General features: G+C 43.0%; 1 protein-coding gene across 1 annotated transcript in view; it reads left to right on the forward strand.

Annotated features, from left to right (window-relative positions):
• Positions 1 to 6,554: 6,554 nt before the first annotated feature.
• The window catches only part of LRIG1 (leucine rich repeats and immunoglobulin like domains 1), a 150,733-nt gene continuing 135,298 nt past the window's right edge, over positions 6,555 to 21,989 (forward strand). Inside the window, exon 1 of the mRNA XM_066617267.1 lies at positions 6,555 to 7,481. Within this exon, the coding sequence (XP_066473364.1) occupies positions 7,267 to 7,481 (215 nt within the window). The 5' untranslated portion in view covers positions 6,555 to 7,266. The remainder of the gene's footprint in view (positions 7,482 to 21,989) is intronic.

Raw genomic sequence — 21,989 nt, forward strand, 5'->3', positions numbered from 1 at the left:
CATACAGCCATGCTGGGAGTGGCAGTGTTGACCCACACGGGAAGGAGAGCATTATTATACCCTTGCTTTCTCACATTTCCTATCAGTAGTGGGAGGACAGCAAATCTCTCCTCCCCGTTACAGACTAGCTCCCTACATAGATACAGTCACAAAGATATAAATCAACATTTTGTAAATGTTTGTCTATTCACCCACAGGTATACCTTTAATTTGAGATATTGGATTGAAATGTGAGAGCATTCATGTGCCATATCATCAAGCATAGCATAGAGAGTAGGGTGTTTTACTTTTGCCATCACTGAATGGTGCTGTGCCTTTTAGAACTCCATAACAGACAGAAATTGAACAGGTGCCGTCCTCCCAGTCAGTGCACTCTTGTGCCAGGGAACAGCTGCAACTGTTAAGTTTCTGCCTGTCAGGCAGCTATTGAGGGTATAGAGATTCTGTTAGGGAAGAAGGCAGTAGCTCTAACCTGATCTGAAACTTGTCTCCTAGCCTTTGGGGTTAAAATTCAAGAGAGTTATCTAGCCACACACCAACAACTGCTGATCTGCTAGCAACCATGTCCCTTCTTTAGAAGCCCATCATGTTTTTTAAAATTATGTCTAAAGATAAGGATTGGTAAAGAAATGAGAGTAAGGACACCACAGCAACGTGACACAGAGCCTGGTGTGAAAAGTTAATATACTGTATAACCTAATTGTAATTTCACTGGGACTATCTGTGGGTAAAAGGTTGCAGCCTGTGAGTAAGTGCTTGTCAAGATCAAACGTGTATTGGCAAATGAAAGGAAAGCTTTCTTTCCTCCAGATGGTGCTTTAGACTGATCTGATGTCTATTGTTTGTATCCAATGCATGCATACTTTCAGGCACAGAGCCCAACACATATTGGAATACACAAGGGATGTTTTCTTCTCCTTAAATGGTACATAAGCATAATCCACATCTCACTGAATACAACTCATTTTTCTACTGGCCTCAACAGTCAAGTGCTGAGATCTCCCCCAAAACATACAGTGTTGAGCGCCCCCTCACAGACAATAAGTTCCATCCATCACTTCCTGCTGTGTGACCAATCAGTCTGAGAGTTGAGATTACCATGCATTTGGTGCGCAGACTTTTCAGTGGTAGCCTCTAGCTATGGAATTAATGCACCCCTTAAGTCAGGCTAGCCCCCAGCTTCCTTTTCTTTTGGAAGTACAGTAATTTCATTTGGGTCATTCCTGTTAGATTTCATCTGACAACCCTGAAGCCTTGATGCTGCCTCATTTTGCTTATTAGCCATTTGCTGTTTTGCTGCAAGCTGCCTGTCTTGGATTTAAATTAATTGTTAACCAACAGTATCCTTAATCAATGTTTTATTATTATGGTGAACTACTTTCAGAACCATTATGGTTAAACCAGCAGCATATCAAACAGTAAATAAAACGTAGTCTTAGTTCCGATGTCACTACACTGTGTTTCCCTCTGATCTGCCATTCATAATGACATTGTTCAGTGGCTACAGTTCTGGCACTGGTGATGGTGGCAGACCTGTTGATATGTTGCCAGGTCACTCAGGTGACCTCTGTAGTGGGCTTGGAGGTTGTGCATGGGGGGGTGACTCACTCTCCGGGGAGGGGGCTCGAATCATCAAGTCCAGGGGAGGGAGCACTGCTCCTGGACATGTAGAGAGACTAGATAGACTACAACCAGAGTGAAAAAAAAATTATAAGGTGAGCCACGAATTATGCAAAAGCTCCCCCATCTACATCTATGTAGGACTCATAACCCTTTCTCTCCAAACTTCTTTGATTAAGGTGTAATTTTTAAGGTAACAGCATATTAATTGCATCCAAGAGTGTTCAAAGTTTGCCCCGCACATTATCCAGTTGTTCTTACGACAGCACTGCATGGTAGGCAATTATTATTATTCAGAATATTTATATACCGCTTTTCAACAAAAAGTTCAAAGTGGTTTACAGAGAAAATCAAATAAATAAATGATCATCAATCCCAAAAGAGCCCCAATCTGAAAAGATGTAGAAAATAAATATAAGACAAGCACCACCTGAAAAGTGCCTCTTTGCCCAGTTAGCATAGGCACACCTGATAAATTGGAAAAGGCACACCCCAATATTGTATATAATGAGGGGAGAACAGCAGGGCTGAGACAGATGCCCTACCTCACCACACTTTCCAAGTTTATACTGAAATAAATTTGTTGTTTTTGTTTATAATTTTTTATCAATTCTTTTTATCCACCACGGTTTGTAACCCGTGATGGACTTTTCTTCTAGAAATCTGTCCAGTTCCCTTTTAAAGGCATCTAGGCCAGATGCCATCACCATATCTTGTGGCAAGGAGTTCCACAGCCTAATTACATGCAGGGTAAAGAAATATTTTCTGTTTGTTCTAACTCTCCCAACACTCAAGTTTAGTGGATGTCTCCTGGTTCTGGTGTTGTGTGAGAGGAAGAAGAACATCCCTCGATCCACCCTATCCATTCCGTGCATAATTTTGAACGTCTCAGTCATGTCCCACCTCAGGCACCGCAGCTCTTTGCACTGTCAACCTATTGGAAGTGCCATCGGAAGTAACCGACAATGATGTCATCACCAGTTACTTCTGCATTAGGTGGCTTGTTGCAACATGACAAGCAACCAGTAAGAGGCTCGGGGCAGATGGAAGGGCTTCTTCAAGCACGCAAAAAAGTGCGTGCTGGAGCTCTGCCTGCCTAGCTCAGCCTCCTACCTTGCTGCTTGTCATATCACATTGCTGGTCTTGCTGCGAGGTGCAGGGGTCCCGGGGGGGGGAGGTCCCACGAGTACCAACAGACACCACCTCATGTACCACCTGTGGTACAAGTACCACTGGCTGAGAAACACTGGGGTAGAGTGATTCCTTGCAATACCACCAGGCAGGCCCAAGATAGCTCCCTACTGGTGCAAGGCTCCCACCTCCCCACTTATTGGCTCAGGTTAGGCAATTCCTGGCGGAACCTTCCATTCTGCAGCAGGCACTCCCACTCCCTGCACTTTGCTAGTGCTTGGAAACCCACTGTTAGTATCAGATTCTGGCTGCAATCCTATCCACTTTCCTGGGAGTAAGCCCCATTGACCATAATGAGACTTACTTCTGAGTACACATGCATAGGGTTGGGCTCACAGGCTGCATTCCTATCCACACTTACCTGGGAGCAAACCGCATTGACTATAAACAAACAAACAAATAAATAAATGAGGAGAATAAAAAGGAAATGTAAGAAGGTGATACGGGAGGCCAAGAGAGACTATGAGGAACACGTGGCCAGCAGCTTTAAGGGGAATAATAAAAGCTTCTTCAAATATGTTAGAAGCAGGAAATCCGCCAGAGAAGTGGTTGGCCCTCTGGATGGTGAGGGAGGGAAAGGGGAAATAAAAGGAGACTTAGAGATAGCAGAGAAATTGAATGAGTTCTTTGCATAGGGCAGATACCGCTGCCAGAATGGCCCCTCCTGACCAAGGAATTAAGTCAGATAGAGGTTGAAAGAGAAGATGTTTCAGACCTCATTGATAAATAAAGGATCAATAAGTCACCGGGTCCTGATGGCATCCACCCAAGAGTTATTAAGGAATTGAAGAATGAAGTTGCTGATCTCTTGACTAAAATATGCAACTTGTCCCTCAAAATGGCCATGGTGCCAGAGGATTGGAGGATAGCAAATGTCATGCCCATCTTTAAAAACGGAAAGAGGGGGGACCCGGGAAACTATAGGCCGGTTAGTCTAACCTCTATTCCAGGTAAGATGGTGGAATGCCTCATCAAAGAAAGACTCTCAAGACACATAGACAAACAGGCCTTGCTGAGGGAGAATCAGCATGGCTTCTGTAAGGGTAAGTCTTGCCTCACAAACCTTATAGAATTCTTTGAAAAGGTCAACAGGCATGTGGATGTGGGAGAACCTGTGGGCATTATCTCTCTGGACTTTCAGAAGGCGTTCAACACTGTCCCTCACCAAAGGCTACTGAAAAAACTCCACAGTCAGAGAATTAGAGGGCAGGTCCTCTCCTGGATTGAGACCTGGTTGAAGACCAGGAAGCAGAGAGTGGGTGTCAATGGGCAATTTTCAAAATGGAGAGAGGTGAAAAGCGGTGTGCCCCAAGGATCTGTCCTGGGACCTGTGCTTTTCAACCGCTTCATAAATGACCTGGAGACAGGGGTGAGCAGTGAGGTGGCTAAGTTTGCAGATGACACCAAACTTTTCCGAGTGGTGAAGACCAGAAGTGATTGTGAGGAGCTCCAGAAGAATCTCTCCAAACTGGCAGAATGGGCAGCAAAATGGCAGATGCGCTTCAATGTCAGTAAGTGTAAGGTCATGCACATTGGGGCAAAAAATCAAAACTTCACTTATAGGCTAATGGGTTCTGAGCTGTCTGTGACAGATCAGGAGAGAGATCTTGGTGATGTGGTGGACAAGTCGATGAAAGTGTCAACGCAATATGCGGCAGCAGTGAAGAAGGCAAATTCTTTGTTTGGGATCATTAGAAAAGGTATTGAGAACAAAACAGCTAATATTATAATGCCGTTGTACAAATCGATGGTAAGGCCACACCTGGAGTATTGTGTCCAGTTCTGGTTGACACATCTCAAAAACGACATAGTGGAAATGGAACAGGTGCAAAAGAGGGCAACTAAGATGATTGCTGGGCTGGGGCACCTTCCTTATGAGGAAAGGCTACGGTGTTTGGGCCTCTTCAGCCTAGAAAAGAGGCATCTGAGGGGGGACATGATTGAGACATACAAAATTATGCATGGGAAGGATAAAGTGGATAGAGAGATGCTCTTTACACGCTCACATAACACCAGAACCAGGGGACATCCACTAAAATTGAGTGTTGGGAGGGTTAGGACAGACAAAAGAAAATATTTCTTTACTCAGCGTGTGGTTGGTCTGTGGAACTCTTTGCCACAGGATGTGGCCTGTATGCCTTTAAAAGGGGATTGGACAAGTTTCTGGAGGAAAAATCCATTGCGGGTTACAAGCCATGATGTGTATGTGCAACCTCCTGATTTTAGAAATGGGCTATGTCAGATGCAAGAGAGGGCACAAGGAGCTTCCATGTGCTCCCTGGGGCATTTGGTGGGCCGCTGTGAGATACAGGAAGCTGGACTAAATGGGCCTATGGCCTGATCCACTGGGGCTGTTTTTATGTTCTTATGACTTACTTCTGAGTAGACATGCATAGGATTGGGTTCACAGGCTGCAATCCTATCCACACTTACCTGAAAGTAAGCCACATTGACTATAATGCATTATAATGACTTATAATGCATATAAGGCATTGACTATAATGCCTTGTGGCTATATCCAGTTATGGAAAAGGCTTCAGGAGAAAACCTTGAGGCAAAATCAGGAGCCGGAGTCCCTGAGGCAGTTTGTGGCTGTATACAGTCACCTGCTGGCAACTCCTGCAATGCTGCTGGAACCAACCATACTGGCTTCTGCCTTTCCATTGGACCATTTCAGCAATGTGAAGAGGGGGGATTTGCTGCATGGGTAACAGCCTATCCTCCATACCTACTTTACCAGGCTTCGCGCACTGGAGAGGACACTCTGTTCCAGAACCACCATTCACAGTGTGATACCATAGTCTTCCAAGACTGAAGGATGCCAACATGGATGTCTATAATGAGACTTACTTCTGAGTAGACATGCATAGGATCCGGCTCAGAGGTTGCAATCCTATCCACACTTACATTATTAATTATTAACAGTATTTATATACCGCTTTTCAACTAAAAGTTCACAAAGTGGTTTACAGAGAAAAATCAAATAACTAAATGGCTTACATGGAAGTAAGCCCCATTGATTATAATGAGATTTACTTCTGAGTAGACATGCATAGGCTTGGGCTCACAGGCTGCAATCCTAGCCACACTTACCTGGAAGTAAGCGCCATTGACTATAATGAGACTTACTTCTGAGTAGACATGCACAGGCTTGGACTCACTGAAACTTAAAGACAGTGCTCCAACTGCCATATGGGGGAGCTTTACGGTTCTCCGAAGGGGTGTTACACCCCACCCCCCGCAAACGTGCATTGAGAAGTGTGAGAGCTGGGGCGAGCATCCTCCAGGCGCGTGCACGGGCGTCCCCTTTAAGAAGCGCTGCTTGGGAGCGGGGGAGCCTCCTGCTTTCACACCTTGGGTGGGAAAGGGAGGTGGGACTCTCTCGCCCTCTTGATTGACGGTCCGCCGACCTCAATGGAACGTTGTGTATCCAAATGAGGGAGGCTGGCGGGCCAATCGGGAAGCGCGCGGGCGCGCCGTAGAACGCGGGGCGGCCAATGGGCGCAGCGGAAGGGGAATGGAACATGTTGCAATGTATCCAACGTGGGTTTGAGTTGGGAAAGCGACGGGGGGGGGGGGGAGACTGGAAAGTGGTTTTGCGGACGGGGAAAGGGGGAGACGGTCCTGGCTGGCGGTGGCGATCGCGATCGCTGCAGCCGGCTTGGCTGGGCACTAGGACTGGGCGCATCAGCCCAGGGTAGGCGGGAGTGGTGGGAGGTGTTGCTGCTGGAGGGGGCCACAGGGGAAGCAAGGGGGCAAACTTGCGGAGGCGGAGATAAAGCGCCGTGCTGGGGGGAAAAAAGGTGTCTGAGCCCCGGGAGGAGGAGGAGAGAGCCTGAGATGCAGTCACCACCGCCTGCTGCTGGACCCTTGCAGCCCTGCTGAGACTTCCTCGGGCGCGATCTTCAAGCAGGAGGGAGAAAGAACTTTCCACTCCACCACTGATTCCTCCCCGAGGCGATCCTCTGCCCGGAGAAGGGACTTTCTCCTCCCCACTGCAGCTCCCAGACCTTTGACTTCATTCCATCATGCGAGTGGTGATCACCCCCGAGGAGGAGGAGGAAGACTTTTAAGTGGGAGCTGATGCCAAGAGCTTGAGGGTCTCCTCTTAAAAGCTTGCCTTTGTGTGTGTCCGTCCTTCCTTCTTGTGGCACTTTCACTCCCCGCTCTCTGGAGGAGCCACAGCTCTGGGGCTTGCTTTCTCCGCAAACGAGCACCGCCACAACACCACCGAACTCCAGATCGGTCTCCCTGAGAAACTTTGGAAGGAGATACTGTGTAGCCTCTCCTGGGCTGCAATGGTGTAACCAAAGGAGTGCTGCTGGAGGCCTGACTCTTTGGCGTGAAGAGATCCGAGCTGCAGCACTTGGGACTGGGACATAAAACCACGCTTAGGATTACCACCCGCCTCTTCTGCGCCTGTTTTTGGCCCCTATTTCCCATCCAGGATACAAAATGGCGCTGCTGGAATGGGGAAAGTTGGGGTCTTCCCCCTTGGCTCTCTCCTTTTGGACTTCCCTCTTGATCTTCCAAACCTTGGTGGGATCCAGCTCCTGCCTGGAGTTTCAGCTCTGCAACACCAGCTGTGCCTGCAGTGGGGATCTCCTGGACTGCAGCAAGCGGGGGCTTGAGGACATCCCTAAGGAACTGCCCACCTGGGCAGTCTATGTGTAAGTCTGATCTGTACACAGCAGTGGTTCTCAAACTTTTTAGAGCCCCTGGAGGCTGCTGCCTGATTTAGAAATGCCAAGACATATGGCTGTGATGGAGATTGGGAAGCAGACTCCCCCCCCCCCATAGCAGCTTGTTTAACTCTTGATGCACATAGCCTAATCTGCCCTGTCAGTTTTGCAAACCACCAAAAATTGGGTTACTCACGACCCACGGGTGGGTCCTGGACCTACAGTTTGCAGGTATACAGTACTTTGCTTCCCCCTTTTTAACTACTTTTCTGTGGTTTAGTGAGTGTGTCCTTTTTTTTTTAATACTTTCCTATCACTTTCTTGTTTATCATTGTTTGTATTGTTTATTTTTTTTAAGCTTTCCTTGAAGGCTCACCAAAAATGTACCTTTTTTCTTCTTCTTTGGCAGTGTGTGTGATGACTGTAATGTTCAGTTTTCCTTCATTGAGGGATCTAGTTGTAGCCAGTTGCTGGGCAACTAACTCGGCCAGATCCCTTTGGGGGTAGAGAGTTCTCATATCCTTGTGGAAAGATCCCAGTGGGAATAGAGGCTGCTCATACCCCTTGTAGTTGAAAGATGTTCTGCAGAATTGTAGGACTCAGCCTTTTAAAGGGGAAGCATCCAACCTTGGTCATTAGAGGGTTGTCTTTGGTTTTTTTTGGGGGGGGGGTGTTGTAGGATAATTTTGCTAATTTTTGTAGTGGGATCTGCATTCCTTCTAAATAGATTCACTTCTTTGGGCACTATAAACTATATCTATAAACTATTTTGTGTACATTTGAAGTTTTTGGCAAAATTGAATCTATTGGATACTTGTGCGAAAGTTGTTTGAATGTATGTACATCTGTAAAAAGCCAGGCACAATTATTTATCCTTCATTGTATTAATTTGTATACCTGTCTCCTGAAAGATCCTGTATCCCTTGACCATGGTCCTACAACCCAGCTTGATTCAGGTTTAGTAATGTTTGTAGTCTGGGAGGCAGCTGGACCTTCAAAATCAGATCAGTGGTTGAGTGAAGTCCAGTACTGTATTTTGAAGTTGGTTGACAGGCTGAAGGTTTCCATAACTCATTTCTGTGTTACCTTATCAGGCCTGGAAAGCAGTTCAAAATAAGAAGAAAAAAACTTGTCATGAGAGTGGAATGTGGAAGACATTAATTTTATAGTCTCACTCTCTGATGAGTGAAAAAACCATGATTAGATCGCTGAAAGACCACATGCTGTCGAGGATGCCCAAGACTTGGAAATTACCACTCGCTTGACAAGTTTTATAAAAATAATGCAGATCCTTGCATGGTATATGTTGGCTGTTATATATCAAACACTGTGTAAACAGAAGCTTTGTTGTCTGTTGTATTTGAGATAACAGGTTTCAAAAAATTGTCTTTGTTTATCTACAGATATTTAGAGCTAGTTCCTATAACTTTTTTTTGCAGCTCTGCATGAGATTACATATCTCATGTTTCACCCCTAATTCAGTGGTGAAAGTTGGAGGGGCTGTGAATAAAAGCTTGCTGTTTTTGCCTCTTCAGGACAAAGAATAGCCTTAGTTCTTGTTTGACCCACTTCCTTATGTTTTTAAGGAATTAATAACTACGCTCTGGTGGGGAAAACTAAGTAGATGAATTTTAGGAGGAAAAAAAATGCAGATGGTTCGCAGATGTAGGCCAAATGTGTCCTCCCTGGTTGCTGCACACTAGGCCCTTGTTATCTGTTAGAACACTTTGGTGAGATTCTCATGTTCATTGATTAAAAAATGCTTAATTTGATGCAGCATTTGCAAAATTGAAACTCATGAACTTTATGGTTAACCACTTAACTTGCAATTAAAATGTTCAAATATGGATTAAAGAACCTGTGCTTGGTGCCCGACACCTAGATATTCACTAACCCTCGCATCCAGATTCTCATAATTTCTCTTAGGTGGAATTCTTTTCCATTGACTCCAGTAGCACTTTCTTCTGAGTAAATCTGCTTCTGAGTTTATTTTAGGGTGTGAAACCTGATAATACCTTCACACTTTCAGAAAGTGGAAGGATATTGAAGATTATCTGTGAATAGGTGCTATTCATAAAGCTTGAAGTTTTTGTATTGCCTCCTGGGGTTGTCAGAAGTTAGGTTCTTTATTATGTGTACCTGGAAAACTTATTTCTCCCATACTGCATTTCATTGTTTAAGTAGGTGGTGTCTGCTGGTTGAAGTAGAGGCAAAAGGCTTTTAGTGTAGAGCTGCCTGAGTTAATATACAAGTCGAGTGTGGTATTCTACTTAAAGATGTCAGAGCAGTTCAAGGAAACAGTTTAATGTTAGCATTAGTGGAACAGAATGGAGCATATTTAAATATAGGATGTAACATTGCTGCAAGCTAGGGAGGAGGATCTGGACTTTAGCTTGGCCACCACCTTGCAGAGCAGCCTAAACATATGCATATATGTGAGGCAAATAGTCCCAGGTGGCATGTGCCATTGTACAACTGAAGATCTGGAATAACAGAGAAAAAACAATAACAGTTTTTACCACTGTGAAAAAAAATCAAGCACAAGGAATCCTTAGGCATTGCTGGTAAAGAAAGTGGTGGCTGGCCTATTCACACCCCTGCCCCTAACTGAAGTTGTTGAATAGTAGCCTAGGCTTGCTGCAGTGTAATCTGTGCAATCCTTTACTTGGAGGTAAACCCGGCTGATTTCAGTGGGATTTGCTTTCTAGTAACTGCCTAGATTGCAGCCTCAGGTTGCTGTTGACTTCATGGTAGCATTTTATTTAAACCACTGTGCAGTGTCGGGCAAATTCCCTTTACATGAGAGCATGGAGGGGAGGGGAAGACTGAGTTTATGTCATCTGATTCTTACCCTCCTCGTTGATCGGTGTGTCACAGTGTGCATGCTTAATTCAGGCTTGTGGCATCATGATTTAACTGCTACTCTCTGGAGTATAATTTCTTTATCAATGCAATAATTATATCCGTGTCTCAAGCTTGTTTATCACTGTGCTTTTCAGTCACGTAGCAGCCTGGCATGTTGTCCTTCTACCCATATGGCTGTATGTTCACAAAGTTCACTGAGGAACATATTCTTAGGGCAGATCTGCATGTTGTCAAGTTTATTTTTTTTAACTGTATAAAGTACAAATGTGATCATTTGCTGATCACTAGCTAATTCTTCTAATCTGCTCAATGAGCCTTTTTCGCTTTGGTAAAATATTGCCTGCCTGGAAACCTGCACTGTTCTTAGTCATCTTCCATGGGCACCATTTAAAAAGGTTGAATTGTTTAGAGGCAGTGAATGGTTTTGTGTTGTAGAAGAGCATGTATCAGTGACATTTAATTGCTCTTTGTATATGTTGACTGCATTTAGACTGTAGTTAATAATACCAACAATATGTTGCTAGTAGCTTGAAATCTTGTCACAAGTGTTCTATTCGATCAGACTTCACAACTGTTATAAGCGCTTGTTATACATGAAGGACATTTTGTATATATCTGTATATCTAGATACCTACACTATATTCATACTAACTCCTATATTGGTCTCCAGTTAGTGTCTGTTATAATAGTTCCCTTACTGTGTGTCTGGTCAAGTTGTAACCCCTCTGTTTACTCTTCTGGAACTTTCACGAGCGTAGCTGTGCTAACCTGTTGTAGGAAAACAGGTTTGTAGCACCTTGTAGATTAACTCATTTATTGAGTCACAAGATTTTTGTAGGGCACTATCCAATACATCAAGTGCATGAAGTTAGTATAGAAACTTTCTAGACCATTCCATGCATTTGTCAAAGTGGCTGTATGCCATGGGGAAGAAAAAAAGTTATTGTTACTTTACCCATTTTTGCCCGACCCACAGATGTACACATTTCGTCTCTGTTGTGTATATGCAACATCTGGCAGAAATGGCTTAAGTTAAGTTTTCAGGATGCCACTGAAACCTGCTTTTTCTTGTCTTTTATTATAATATGTATGACTTATGTTTGTGATTGATAGAAAAAGGTATCTGGTGTTTGGCTTTTTCTCTTACTTTGTACCTGTGGCTGTATAAGTTGCTCCTGAGTTTCTCCACTACTAATAGTGAATTTAGGGGGTGTTGCCCATTTGAGAATTCAAGGAAATTAGCTGTCAACTAATTTTATGGATTATACTCTATAGCAGCCATTTTCAGCCACTGTGCCATGGCACACTGGTGTGCCACAAGTGGTCCACAGGTGTGCCACAGGAATTTGGGGGAAGGTCATTTATCAATAGGGCCAATGGGAGATGTGAGTCCCCACTGGCAGCATGGTGTGCCTTGTCAATTGTCAAAAACCTGGTGGTGTGCCTTGACTATTTTAGTGCCTTGTCAGTGTGCTGTGAGATGAAAAAGGTTGAAAATCACTGCTCTATAGAATGCTGTTGCAAAATGGATTTGCATTTGAACACACAAGGGAGATACTCTAGTATGCATGCTAGAAGTGACCAAGTTGCATTTGTGCATTTAACAAATCCATAGATATACTTGAATCTCTGACCTCAACCTTGTGTCCTTCTTGATATGGATTTTTATCAACAGGTTGGCTCATACAAAATGAAAAAAATGACTACACTTCTTTCTTGAGGGTAGAACAAACTGGAAGACGATGGAAAGTTTGTTAGCCCTGGGCAGGGATTTTTTTCCCTGTGTGTGTGTGTCTTTTTAACTAAACTGATTAAAAATATGAAAATATTTAAAAGTTGCTTACACATCTGAAGTGTACTACAGCATAAAGAGGAAGCACTTGAATGACTGAGCACGTATGAAGCTTTAAATGCTGCCTGTCTTTAAGTTTTTATTTCCTTACAGAAGTGAGTCTGAGCTATCTATGACTATCTTCTTGTTAATACTTTCCAGAGTAAAGAACTTGGTCTCTGTCCACTGTGATACTCAGATGCAAAAACTTTTGTCCAGTATCTCACATTATCCTAACAAGACTCACTAGGCTGAGTTACAAGCTGTTGGAGCTTTCCAAGTATATGACATTTAGGCTTTGTGACCCTGAGATGGATTTTACAATGAGCTCATTTTTCCAGGACAGTTATTCAAAATTGGTCCCCCACTGAACCACTTCACATGGCCCAAGTACTGGAAGTACCACCAGACACAATTGGTGATGATGTCATTGTGAGTTACTTCCAGATTGGAAGGCCAGACACAACGTAACAAACACCAGTAAGAGGCTCAGGGCAGATGGGAGGGCTTTTCTGAGCTTGCGAAAAGCACCCCCTGGGGTTCTGCCCACCAAGCCAAGCCTCCTACTGCTGCTTGTTGCATTGCATTGCTGGTCTTGCTGCCAGGCAGCAGAGGGCTGGAGTTCTGTGTGTACCATCAGACACCTGCTCAAGTACCACCAAACAGTGTTCTAGAACGTGATACCTTAAAAAGAGGAGAGGAAAAGAAATAATGTTATTACAAGTTACTATGTATACGTATTTTCTATATTTGCCACTGCTCTCTGAGGTTAAGCTGATAAAGAGTATTGTTTGCAGGCAAAGCAGTGGGCCTGATCTTTGAGTTGGGGGCTTTGACCCCTTCTGTCAGTTAGCCACTTCTGTAATGTTTAAGGACCATGTGAATATTAAACCAAATTCAAGTGTTCAGGATTGTCACTGAAGACATTGTATGGCATAAGCGTTCCAAGAGGATGTTTTCACTCATGTGCATTTATTCTATGTTTGGAGTATGAAGCATTAAGTCAGAACAGGCCCTAAATAGAAGGTAGAAAATTCTCCCACACTATAGGCAGGACTTTGTTTAACTTGCACATAAAAAAAAAATTCAAACAAAATTTTAATACTGAGTCTTTAGGCAAGCACATATATACAGTATTTGTTTTGTAATTTGTTCTTGTCACGAGATTGCAAAATGCCTTTGTAAGTCACTGATTTCTCCCCAGCTGTGCAATGAAAGTTATACTCGATTCTTCCCGACTTCTGAGAGTTCATTAGGTATTTCTCACCTCTCTCTATATTTTAAGTCCATTTTTGCAATCATGAGGACTAGAAACTTGCCATTTTAAATGATGGTTTTGAATCTTGGGATGTTGAACCTTGTGTCTATTTCTGTACTTAAGTGGTATACTAGCAGCCCATAGCTCTAGCTTTTGGCAAGATAGATTAATGGAAATGGACCATGATATATTTTAAGGAACCCCAGGAAAGTGTGTGTTTGTGTTTTAAAGCAGTAAATGTAATTGTTTCATTGACCCTCAGTGCTGTTAGTCCTCATGTAAAGTGAAGAGGTGCACAGCTCATTGGAATGATGGTGTGGGTGGAGAAGGGAGCAATGTTTGTATTTGGTCCCCTTGAACAATTGAATAGGGGCAAGGTATCATGCTAAGAACCTAACAATACAGAAAAGTCTTCTTGCTGTGACTTTTAGATAGACATTGTTTACTTGCTGCATTTTTAACCCACCCTATACCTTATGGTCAGGGCAGATAATCTGAGATACCTGCAATATAAAATTTCCTATACTGGCAGAGATATACAAAAGGGGAAAAAATCTTGTTCACTGAAAGATTACTTTAAAGAAATATTCTTTGCAGGCTTGTAACAGCTGCAGAATGAATTTGTAGTTTTAATGTTTTGTAAATACAAACACTTTCTGTGTTACCATCGTGTCTTAAGAACTTTCTTTCTTGTTGTGGTTGTTACCAGGATCTCCTTCAGTGCTGAAAGGATTTTTAAAAGAACTATATTTAAAATATTTATTGATTTGAAAAAAATAAAGGATTGATTTGATGATCTGATTTATTGATTTGAAAAATGTTCTTTCACTTCTGGGTAGTATGTACAGAAAAATATTATTTAAAATTTTAATATTTTAATATTAAAAGTTTTAATATAAAGTTTTAATTTTAATATGATTTTAAAACAAGACAGACTCCTTGGCCCATGTGAAATGATCTTGTGCTTTTGCTGTATAATGTACAATGGATAACAGTAGTTACATAAGAAAATTTGACTTTTAACTATCTTCTGTGTCATTAACTGCACACAGAATTAAGCATCATTGTGTGTGGTTGGGGAAAAGGGATGACTGTTCTCTCTTTCTCTCTCTCTCTCTGTGTTCATTTGTGTTTGGTAGGCAGTAGAGAATCTAAACCTCTGACTGAGCAATTTGGGGCTAACCCCCCCTTTTCTTTCTTGATGCCTTCCTTTGAAGCCAGAACAGACATCAAAAGATATAAAATGTCTGAAGCATGATTTACATTAGAACATTATCCGTGGTATAAAACTTGATGGCAGAACATAGGAAACGGAATGCTTGCAAATGCCAGGTGCAAAGTGTGGAGAGCATCAAACTGGCAAGTTCAGATTCAGCCCCCCCCTTTAAAAAAACAACAACCATAAACTCTCTATTCCTTTTGCCTTCTTTGTATGTCCAGTTGGTAGTGATGTATTCCCTTAAAACTCAATATAAATAGATGAGTGGGAACCATCACAGCCAAGATACATTATTTGCAATGAATTTATTGATGGTTAGATTGTGCCCTCTAAATACAGTACAAAGGTTAAAGAAATTCATGGAGGGGTGTCAACTACTGTTAGCTATGATACCTAGGAATGGAACCTCCATGTTCAGAGGCTATATAAATCTGTTAGCCAGGTAGTGGAGACAGACACCTTCAAGAAAGGTGGCCATCTTCGCTGTGCTCCACTTGACAACTCTGCCAGGGCATATGGAGGACTGCTCCCAGGGACAAGGCATGGACCTGGCCAGATCCAGCCTGGCCATCTTTTACTGCAGTTCTTTGCGCACTGAGAAGCAATTCCCATAGAACTGGAATGACTCTTCAGTCTATAGGCATCGGGTCAGATTGCACAAGTTCTTCCTCCTGGATCTTCACTGGCCAGCAGAGTCTGTTGGAGAGTTTTTCCTGTGAGAAGTTGAAGAACTGTGGGAGATATGAAGAAGTTGTACCCTTGAAGTGTTCATGTGCCCTTGCCTGTCTCCAGAGGCATGCATACTGGTGTGACTGTGTTCGTTTCTACATGTCTATTCCGGGAACAACTTGTTGGTCCATTCAAACATTGGCTACTTGTCAATTTTGGATTCCCTGTTCTGTGGAATTCATAACAGGGTTTTTACCCATGTTAAGGTGGATTCTTTTATTTTTGACCGGCAGAGATGTTCTCCTCCTGGACCAAATACCTTTTGAAATTGGTGTGAGAGCATGCAGAAGGTGTTTACGAACCAGTTCTGGTCTCTGTGCAGGTCATAGTCGTGCACAGAGTCATGTGGTGTAGTGGCTAGAGCAGTGTTTCTCAAACTGTGGGTAGGGACCCACTAGGTTCAATTCAATAGGCGAGCCAATTTCAGGTGCGTCCCCATTCATTTCAATATTTTATTTTTAATATATTAGACTTGATGCTCCCATGGTATCTGACTGCACTTGGGGAAAATGTTACAGATTTGTACTTTTAACAGGATACTCTATATATGCTTTTAACAATGATAGTGAATGGGACTTATTCCTGGGTAAGTGTGTTAAAATTTGCAGCCCAGGATTGTTAGAAATTTGCCCGCTTGATGATGTCACTTCCAGTCATGACATCACTTTTGGTGGGTCCTGACATTCTCAAAAGTGGGTCCTAGTGCGAAAGGTTTGAGAACCACTGGGCTAGAGGGTAGAACTGGGCCTAAGGAGCCAAGGATTCAAATCCACCTCCAGCCGTGTAGCTCACTGGGTCACCTTAGGTTGAATGAGAGAGAGAAAGCAACTTGCTCAACCTAACTTGCAAGGTTATGTGGGGATAAATTGGGGGCAGATGGACTGTGTATGCTACCCTGAGCTCCTTGGAGGAAGAAGGACAGGATAAAACTGTAATAAGTTAAGAGCTCTGATGCCTTGTCTATAGAAAAGTGGAATAAAGTGGACTCAGATTTAAGCACTGTATGGCAACCCATAAAACATCCACTAACTTTAGTCTTTCTGGTCACAGATTGGTTTTTTGGTTTTGCAATCTAAGCTTGGCATCCTTTCAGTCTTCATATAAAAAGCACAGTGGCCATTTAAATTAATAGGAAGAAGACAAAGCTGATGATTCAATGCTTTGTGAATGCCTAGCCTTGTGCATGACCTGCTCCGCTTTTGGAAATAAACATTTTTGGGGACAGTTAATAAAAGGAGTGTGCCCGTGTCCATCTTCTGGTGTGGTGCTTGTGGGAGGGGGTGAAGGCAGCTCACTCAGGGTTAGCAATTATGGCTTCATACCCCTAAATCCTATTCAGTATCGCCGAACAAATGGAATGGAACGGAGAATGAGCTGTAATCTCCAAAGAGCGGATTGTTGTGTAGCTCAGCAGGACTGAGGAGAGCATAAGGATTTCTGTTCCCCCTCTATTCTTGTCCATGCTTCCTACTGAAATCATTTCCCGCCTCTTTAATTTTAGCAGTAATACCGAGAGAGTAAGCTCTCTCTGAAGCTACTGTGCCACCTCCTATATCTACCATATCCTGGTCTGTTCCCTTTGGATGCAATTGCCACACATTCTTCCTCGTTTATGCTCCTTCTAGTTGGAAGGAACCAGAAAGTCCCATGAGCTGAACAACTTCTGTGTTGGCTTTTTAAACCGAGTGACTTGCGTAATGGCCCTCGGCATGTTAACTCAGAAAGGAGCCCCGCTGAGTTCAACTGGACCTGCTTCTTCCTTGAATGTCTTCTTAAGCCTTAGAGAGGGTCCATTCACCCACTGCCTTCTGAGGCAGTAAAGTCTGCATGACTTCACGACTTGATCTTTTGCGTAGGGAACCGTTTTGTGTGAATGGCTCCCATATGAATAAAAGTGAGACGTTAACGGTGTCTGAATTTGTGCAGTGGGGTTACTGCGTGAGTTATGGGCTGGCTCTCATAAAATGGACTAGGGCTGCTATTGGTTCATTGGAGGAACTCTGTTTTTCAGAGGATTCTTTCTCCCCTGAATTCAGGGACTTTTAATTTCCCCCAGAGCCTTAGAAGAGACTGAGAACTGCTAGTACAACTGTCTCCTAGTTCTGCCTTAGTTACATTGGGGAAAATCTTGAGCAGTTATTGCCCCTAGATTTAGAGAATCGGGTATGAACATTGTGCTAAGCACTGACCAGTTGAAGAAGGTGCTTCAATCTTAATTTTGAGAAACCCAGAAGTCTTAGTCTACTCCTTACCTTCCTCTGATATCTTGTGTCCTGGCAGTGTAGTTAGAAACAGGCCAGGATTTGCAAGTACTACAGCAGTCTAAATTGGGAAACAGAAAAGTATTGAGAAACAATTAGAAACTTCTGCTAAGCCTCTATTTTCTGAAGGATCCTTGTGAAAACTGAGAATCTGAAGTTGCAGAACTTTCAGGCATAGAGTTTAATTAAACAAGAACACATCAGTAGCAGTGTAAGTTATATTGTTCTTGGCATGCCTGGTTTAGATTACAGTTTAAGTGTGTGGCTATGGCTCAATAGCATACATAATAATAGGTATACATGTCAGGAGTATTTGAATGAAAATGCAGATAAGTAAAGTAAGTGGTAGCCAAGTTGTGCATGTTACATATATCACTTTTGTATCCACACCTTGTAAAGTACATACAGCTGTGATGCTTTATTGAGTGTATCTTTAAAATAGTAACATCAAGATTTTGTTGTATTGTAATCATCTTTGCAAAAGCCCCCTCTTTAAAAATAATTTTGTGTGTTGTATATAATTCAAAAGCTATTCCATATTATTATGTCTTATATGATTCCCTTTAATTGTCCTTCCATGTTTAATTTAGTTCTCAGTACACAACTAGGATTTTATCCAAGATGTCTAGTGATAATTTGTGACACTTGTTGACATCTGCCAGGAACTGCGAAGAGTGGGAGGGAATCTGAGAACATAAGAAGAGCCCTGCTGAATAAGGCCATAGGTCCATCTAGTCCAGCTTCCTGTATCTCACAGTGGCCCACCAAATGCCCCATGAAGCACACCAGATAACAAGAGACCTGCAAGGCCTCCTGGGAATTGTAGTTTAAGAACATAAGAACAGCCCCACTGGATCAGGCCATAGGCCCATCTAGTCCAGCTTCCTGTATCTCACAGTGGCCCACCAAATGCCCCATGAAGCACACCAGATAACAAGAGACCTGCAAGGCCTCCTGGGAATTGTAGTTTAAGAACATAAGAACAGCCCCACTGGCTCAGGCCATAGGCCCATCTAGTCCAGCTTCCTGTATCTCACAGTGGCCCACCAAGTGCTTCAGGGAGCACACACGATGCAAGACACAACCCGCGTCCTTGTGCCCACCCCTTGCATCTGAGGTAGCCTACTTCCAAAATCAGGAACATACATATACCTGTCATGACTTGTAACCCATAATGGACTTTTCCTCCTGAAATTTGTCCAGTTCCCTCTTAAATGCATCTAGGCGAGATGCCATCATCAGTTCCTGTGGCAAGGAGTTCCACAGACTAAATGCACGATGGGTAAAGAAATATTTTCTTTTGTCTGTCCTAACTCTCCCAACACTCAATTTTAGTGGCTATCCCCTTGTTCTGGTGTTATGTGAGATGGACATAGAGAGATGGCATCTCTCTATCTACTCTATCCATCCCTTGCATAATTTTGTATATCTCAATCATGTCCCCCTTCAGGCCCCTCTTTTCTAGACTGAAGAGCCCCAAATGCTGTAGCCTTTCCTCATAAGGGAGATGCTCTATCCCAGTAATCACTTTGGTTACTTTCTTCTGCACCTTTTCCATTTCCATGATATCGTTTTTGAGATGTGGCGACCAGAACTGGATACTTCAGGTGTGGCCTTACCATTGGTTTGTACAATGGCATTATAATATTAGCCATTTTGTTCTCAATACCTTTTCTCATGATCCCAAGCACAGAACTGGCCTTCTTCATTGCTGCTGCACATTGGGTTGACCCTTACATTGCTCTGTCCACCAGAAAGTGAAATATTTTTGGAACTTGTCTTCCATTTTCATTCAGAATACAGCTGTGCACCACTTAAAGACGGGGATATGTTCTCCTATCCCCGTTGTTATGTGGTTAAGTCGTTAAGTGAATATTCAGACCAATCTGTTGCCTGTGTTGTGTAAGCAGACACTCTGTTCCAGGCACTAGCTGGCTGCATAGGCTGCTGGAGATAGATTGCCTCTTCTTTGCATTAAGAGCCCTCTCTGTTGTATAAACAGACACTCTGCCGCAGGCTGTGGAAGATGTGATTGCCTGATTCAGAGCATCTTTATTGTGCTTTGACCATTGTCATATATGCAGTCTGTTGTTAAGCGAACAGTTAGTAGGCGGTGCATGCCTGTGTGTGTATGCATGGCTTTATGGCAGTTGGGCCATTCATTCTGCACCATGTCTGAGTACACCTGCATTTTGTTCATCTTGCATGAAATTGGATTTAAATTCTCCTTGTTAAAATGAGTTTTCTAACATTAGGTCTTAAACCTCTCTCTTCCTGTCCTCCGATGACACCACCGTGTGCTGAAACAGCAATTTTTGTTTTAATTAGCAGTCTTGCTTCTCATTTGGGTACATGAGGGCTTTTCCGTCTTTGTTCAGATCTATTCACAGGTTTTGGCATGCTTTGGTTTGCCTTTGCTGTTCCCCAGATATCATGCTTTAATGAGACTTTTGCTGTAGATCTTTTGCTGTAGACTTTACCCAGATCTTAGGATCCAGGACCAGCCTGTACAACCAGATGGAATACAGATGACTTTGAACGGCCCTGCTAGAGTGCCAGCATGCTTCTCGATAGAATTATCAGCAATGTAGTTATGACTTAATTGTGATGCTCTCTGTAAAGCTCCTGGGGATGCTTTCTGCAGTGCCTTTCAAACTGAAGGACTTCAGGGTCCCAGAGTGAAAACCTCAGGGGTCTCCCTTCCTCTTGAAAAACTGTGGGTTTCAATCACACTTGGCTTTTCCTCCCCACAGTGTTTGCAATTTGAAACGCAAGGGCCACATACAAAGGAAGCCAAAGCTCAATAGCTTGTGTTAATATTCAGAACCATTTACAAAGAGTGACATTTGAAAGTTGGAGGATGAATGGTCTTGGGAGATAGAGAGTTGTGGGGAGGAGCAGTAGGGGTGAAGAAAACATTCCCAGGATAGGAAAACAACCTTCTCTGTAGGCAGCTGACAAATGAATAGTTCTCACACATGCAAAAGCATTTCATAATGTATTTGTTCTTGTAAATCTGCTAATTTCTGTATCTGGAAATGCTCCAAACTGTTAAGAAGAAAATCAATAAGTGTTGAATACTGAGGCACTATATTTTATCTCTGCAGCAAGGCTTGAGGTTCTAGCAAATAGCCTTCAACATACCTGCTGTACAAAGCTGAAGAGGCTTTTGTGGCTTCCCCCAAAGAAACGTGGGAATTGTAGTTTTTATTTATTTATTTTTTTATGGTGCTAATAGCCCTCTAACAAAGATCCATTGCTCCCTTGGTGAATGAGAATTCCAAGGGCTCCTTGATGAGTGGAGAAAATGTGAAAGATCCCCTAAACATGGGGCTTCTCCGGCAGATCTGAGTAGCCCTATTGGGTAGGCAAGGTTTCTGTACAGGGTAAGGGAACAAATGATACAGCATGGACCATTCGGCCCACCTGTATTGGCACTGGGTAAGAAACTGGGCTGAAAGGCTATAGATATATATGAGAATAGATATTTCTGAATAATTGATATAGGTAGGCAAATGGATTATTAAAATTTTTTTAGCAGGCTGGTTACCTTTGGTGCATTTATTTGCAAGACTGGGTTAAAGGTGAGTCCTAAGTTTAGAAAGGTTGAAGGCTGTTCTTTTAGTAGGCTGTTGTTTTAGTGTGCTTCTCTCTTCTTCACTTTTGAGTCCAGGATTTTTCTAGATGAAAAATCCATTACGGGGTACAAGCCATGATGTGTATGCGCAACCTCCTGATTTTAGAAATGGGTTATGTCAGAATGCCAGATGCAAGGGAGGGCACCAGGACGCAGGTCTCTTGTTATCTGGTGTGCTCCCTAGGGCATTTGGTGGGGCCGCTGTGAGATACAGGAAGCTGGACTAGATGTAGGCTATAAACATCTAAAGAAAAAAAATACATTTTTGTAACACCAGGGTCTGATACCAGGGTTGATTTAGCACCAGGGTCATTTTTATCTAGCTATAGAAAAGCACTCCTAGTTTTCTGTAAGCTCTGTCTACACCACCAACTTTTGGAATGAGCTACCAGAGAGAATGTAAGTCTGTTGCAATTCTCTTTCTTAGGTAGCTTTGTCTAGCTTTGGAGGACCCACAATCGATGTCCTCTTATGGTTATGAACAAGATGAGCTTTATCTTCAGTTGAAAGTTTGCTTGGTATGCTGTAAAGCAGAGGATTATCAGTCCCCACAAGCAATTGAAAGCGTTGCTTGTGGGGACTTCCCAGTTTATAGGGTTAGATACTAGGGTCAAAGGATATGTGAGTAGGAGTTTGGATTTGCTTTCGCTAAAAGCAGCCATGTGAGTGAGGAGGGAATTTGGATCCGAACTGTGA

This window comes from Tiliqua scincoides, chromosome 2 (assembly GCF_035046505.1).
Source record: "Tiliqua scincoides isolate rTilSci1 chromosome 2, rTilSci1.hap2, whole genome shotgun sequence".
In the NCBI taxonomy this organism is placed as follows: Eukaryota; Metazoa; Chordata; class Lepidosauria; order Squamata; family Scincidae; genus Tiliqua; species Tiliqua scincoides.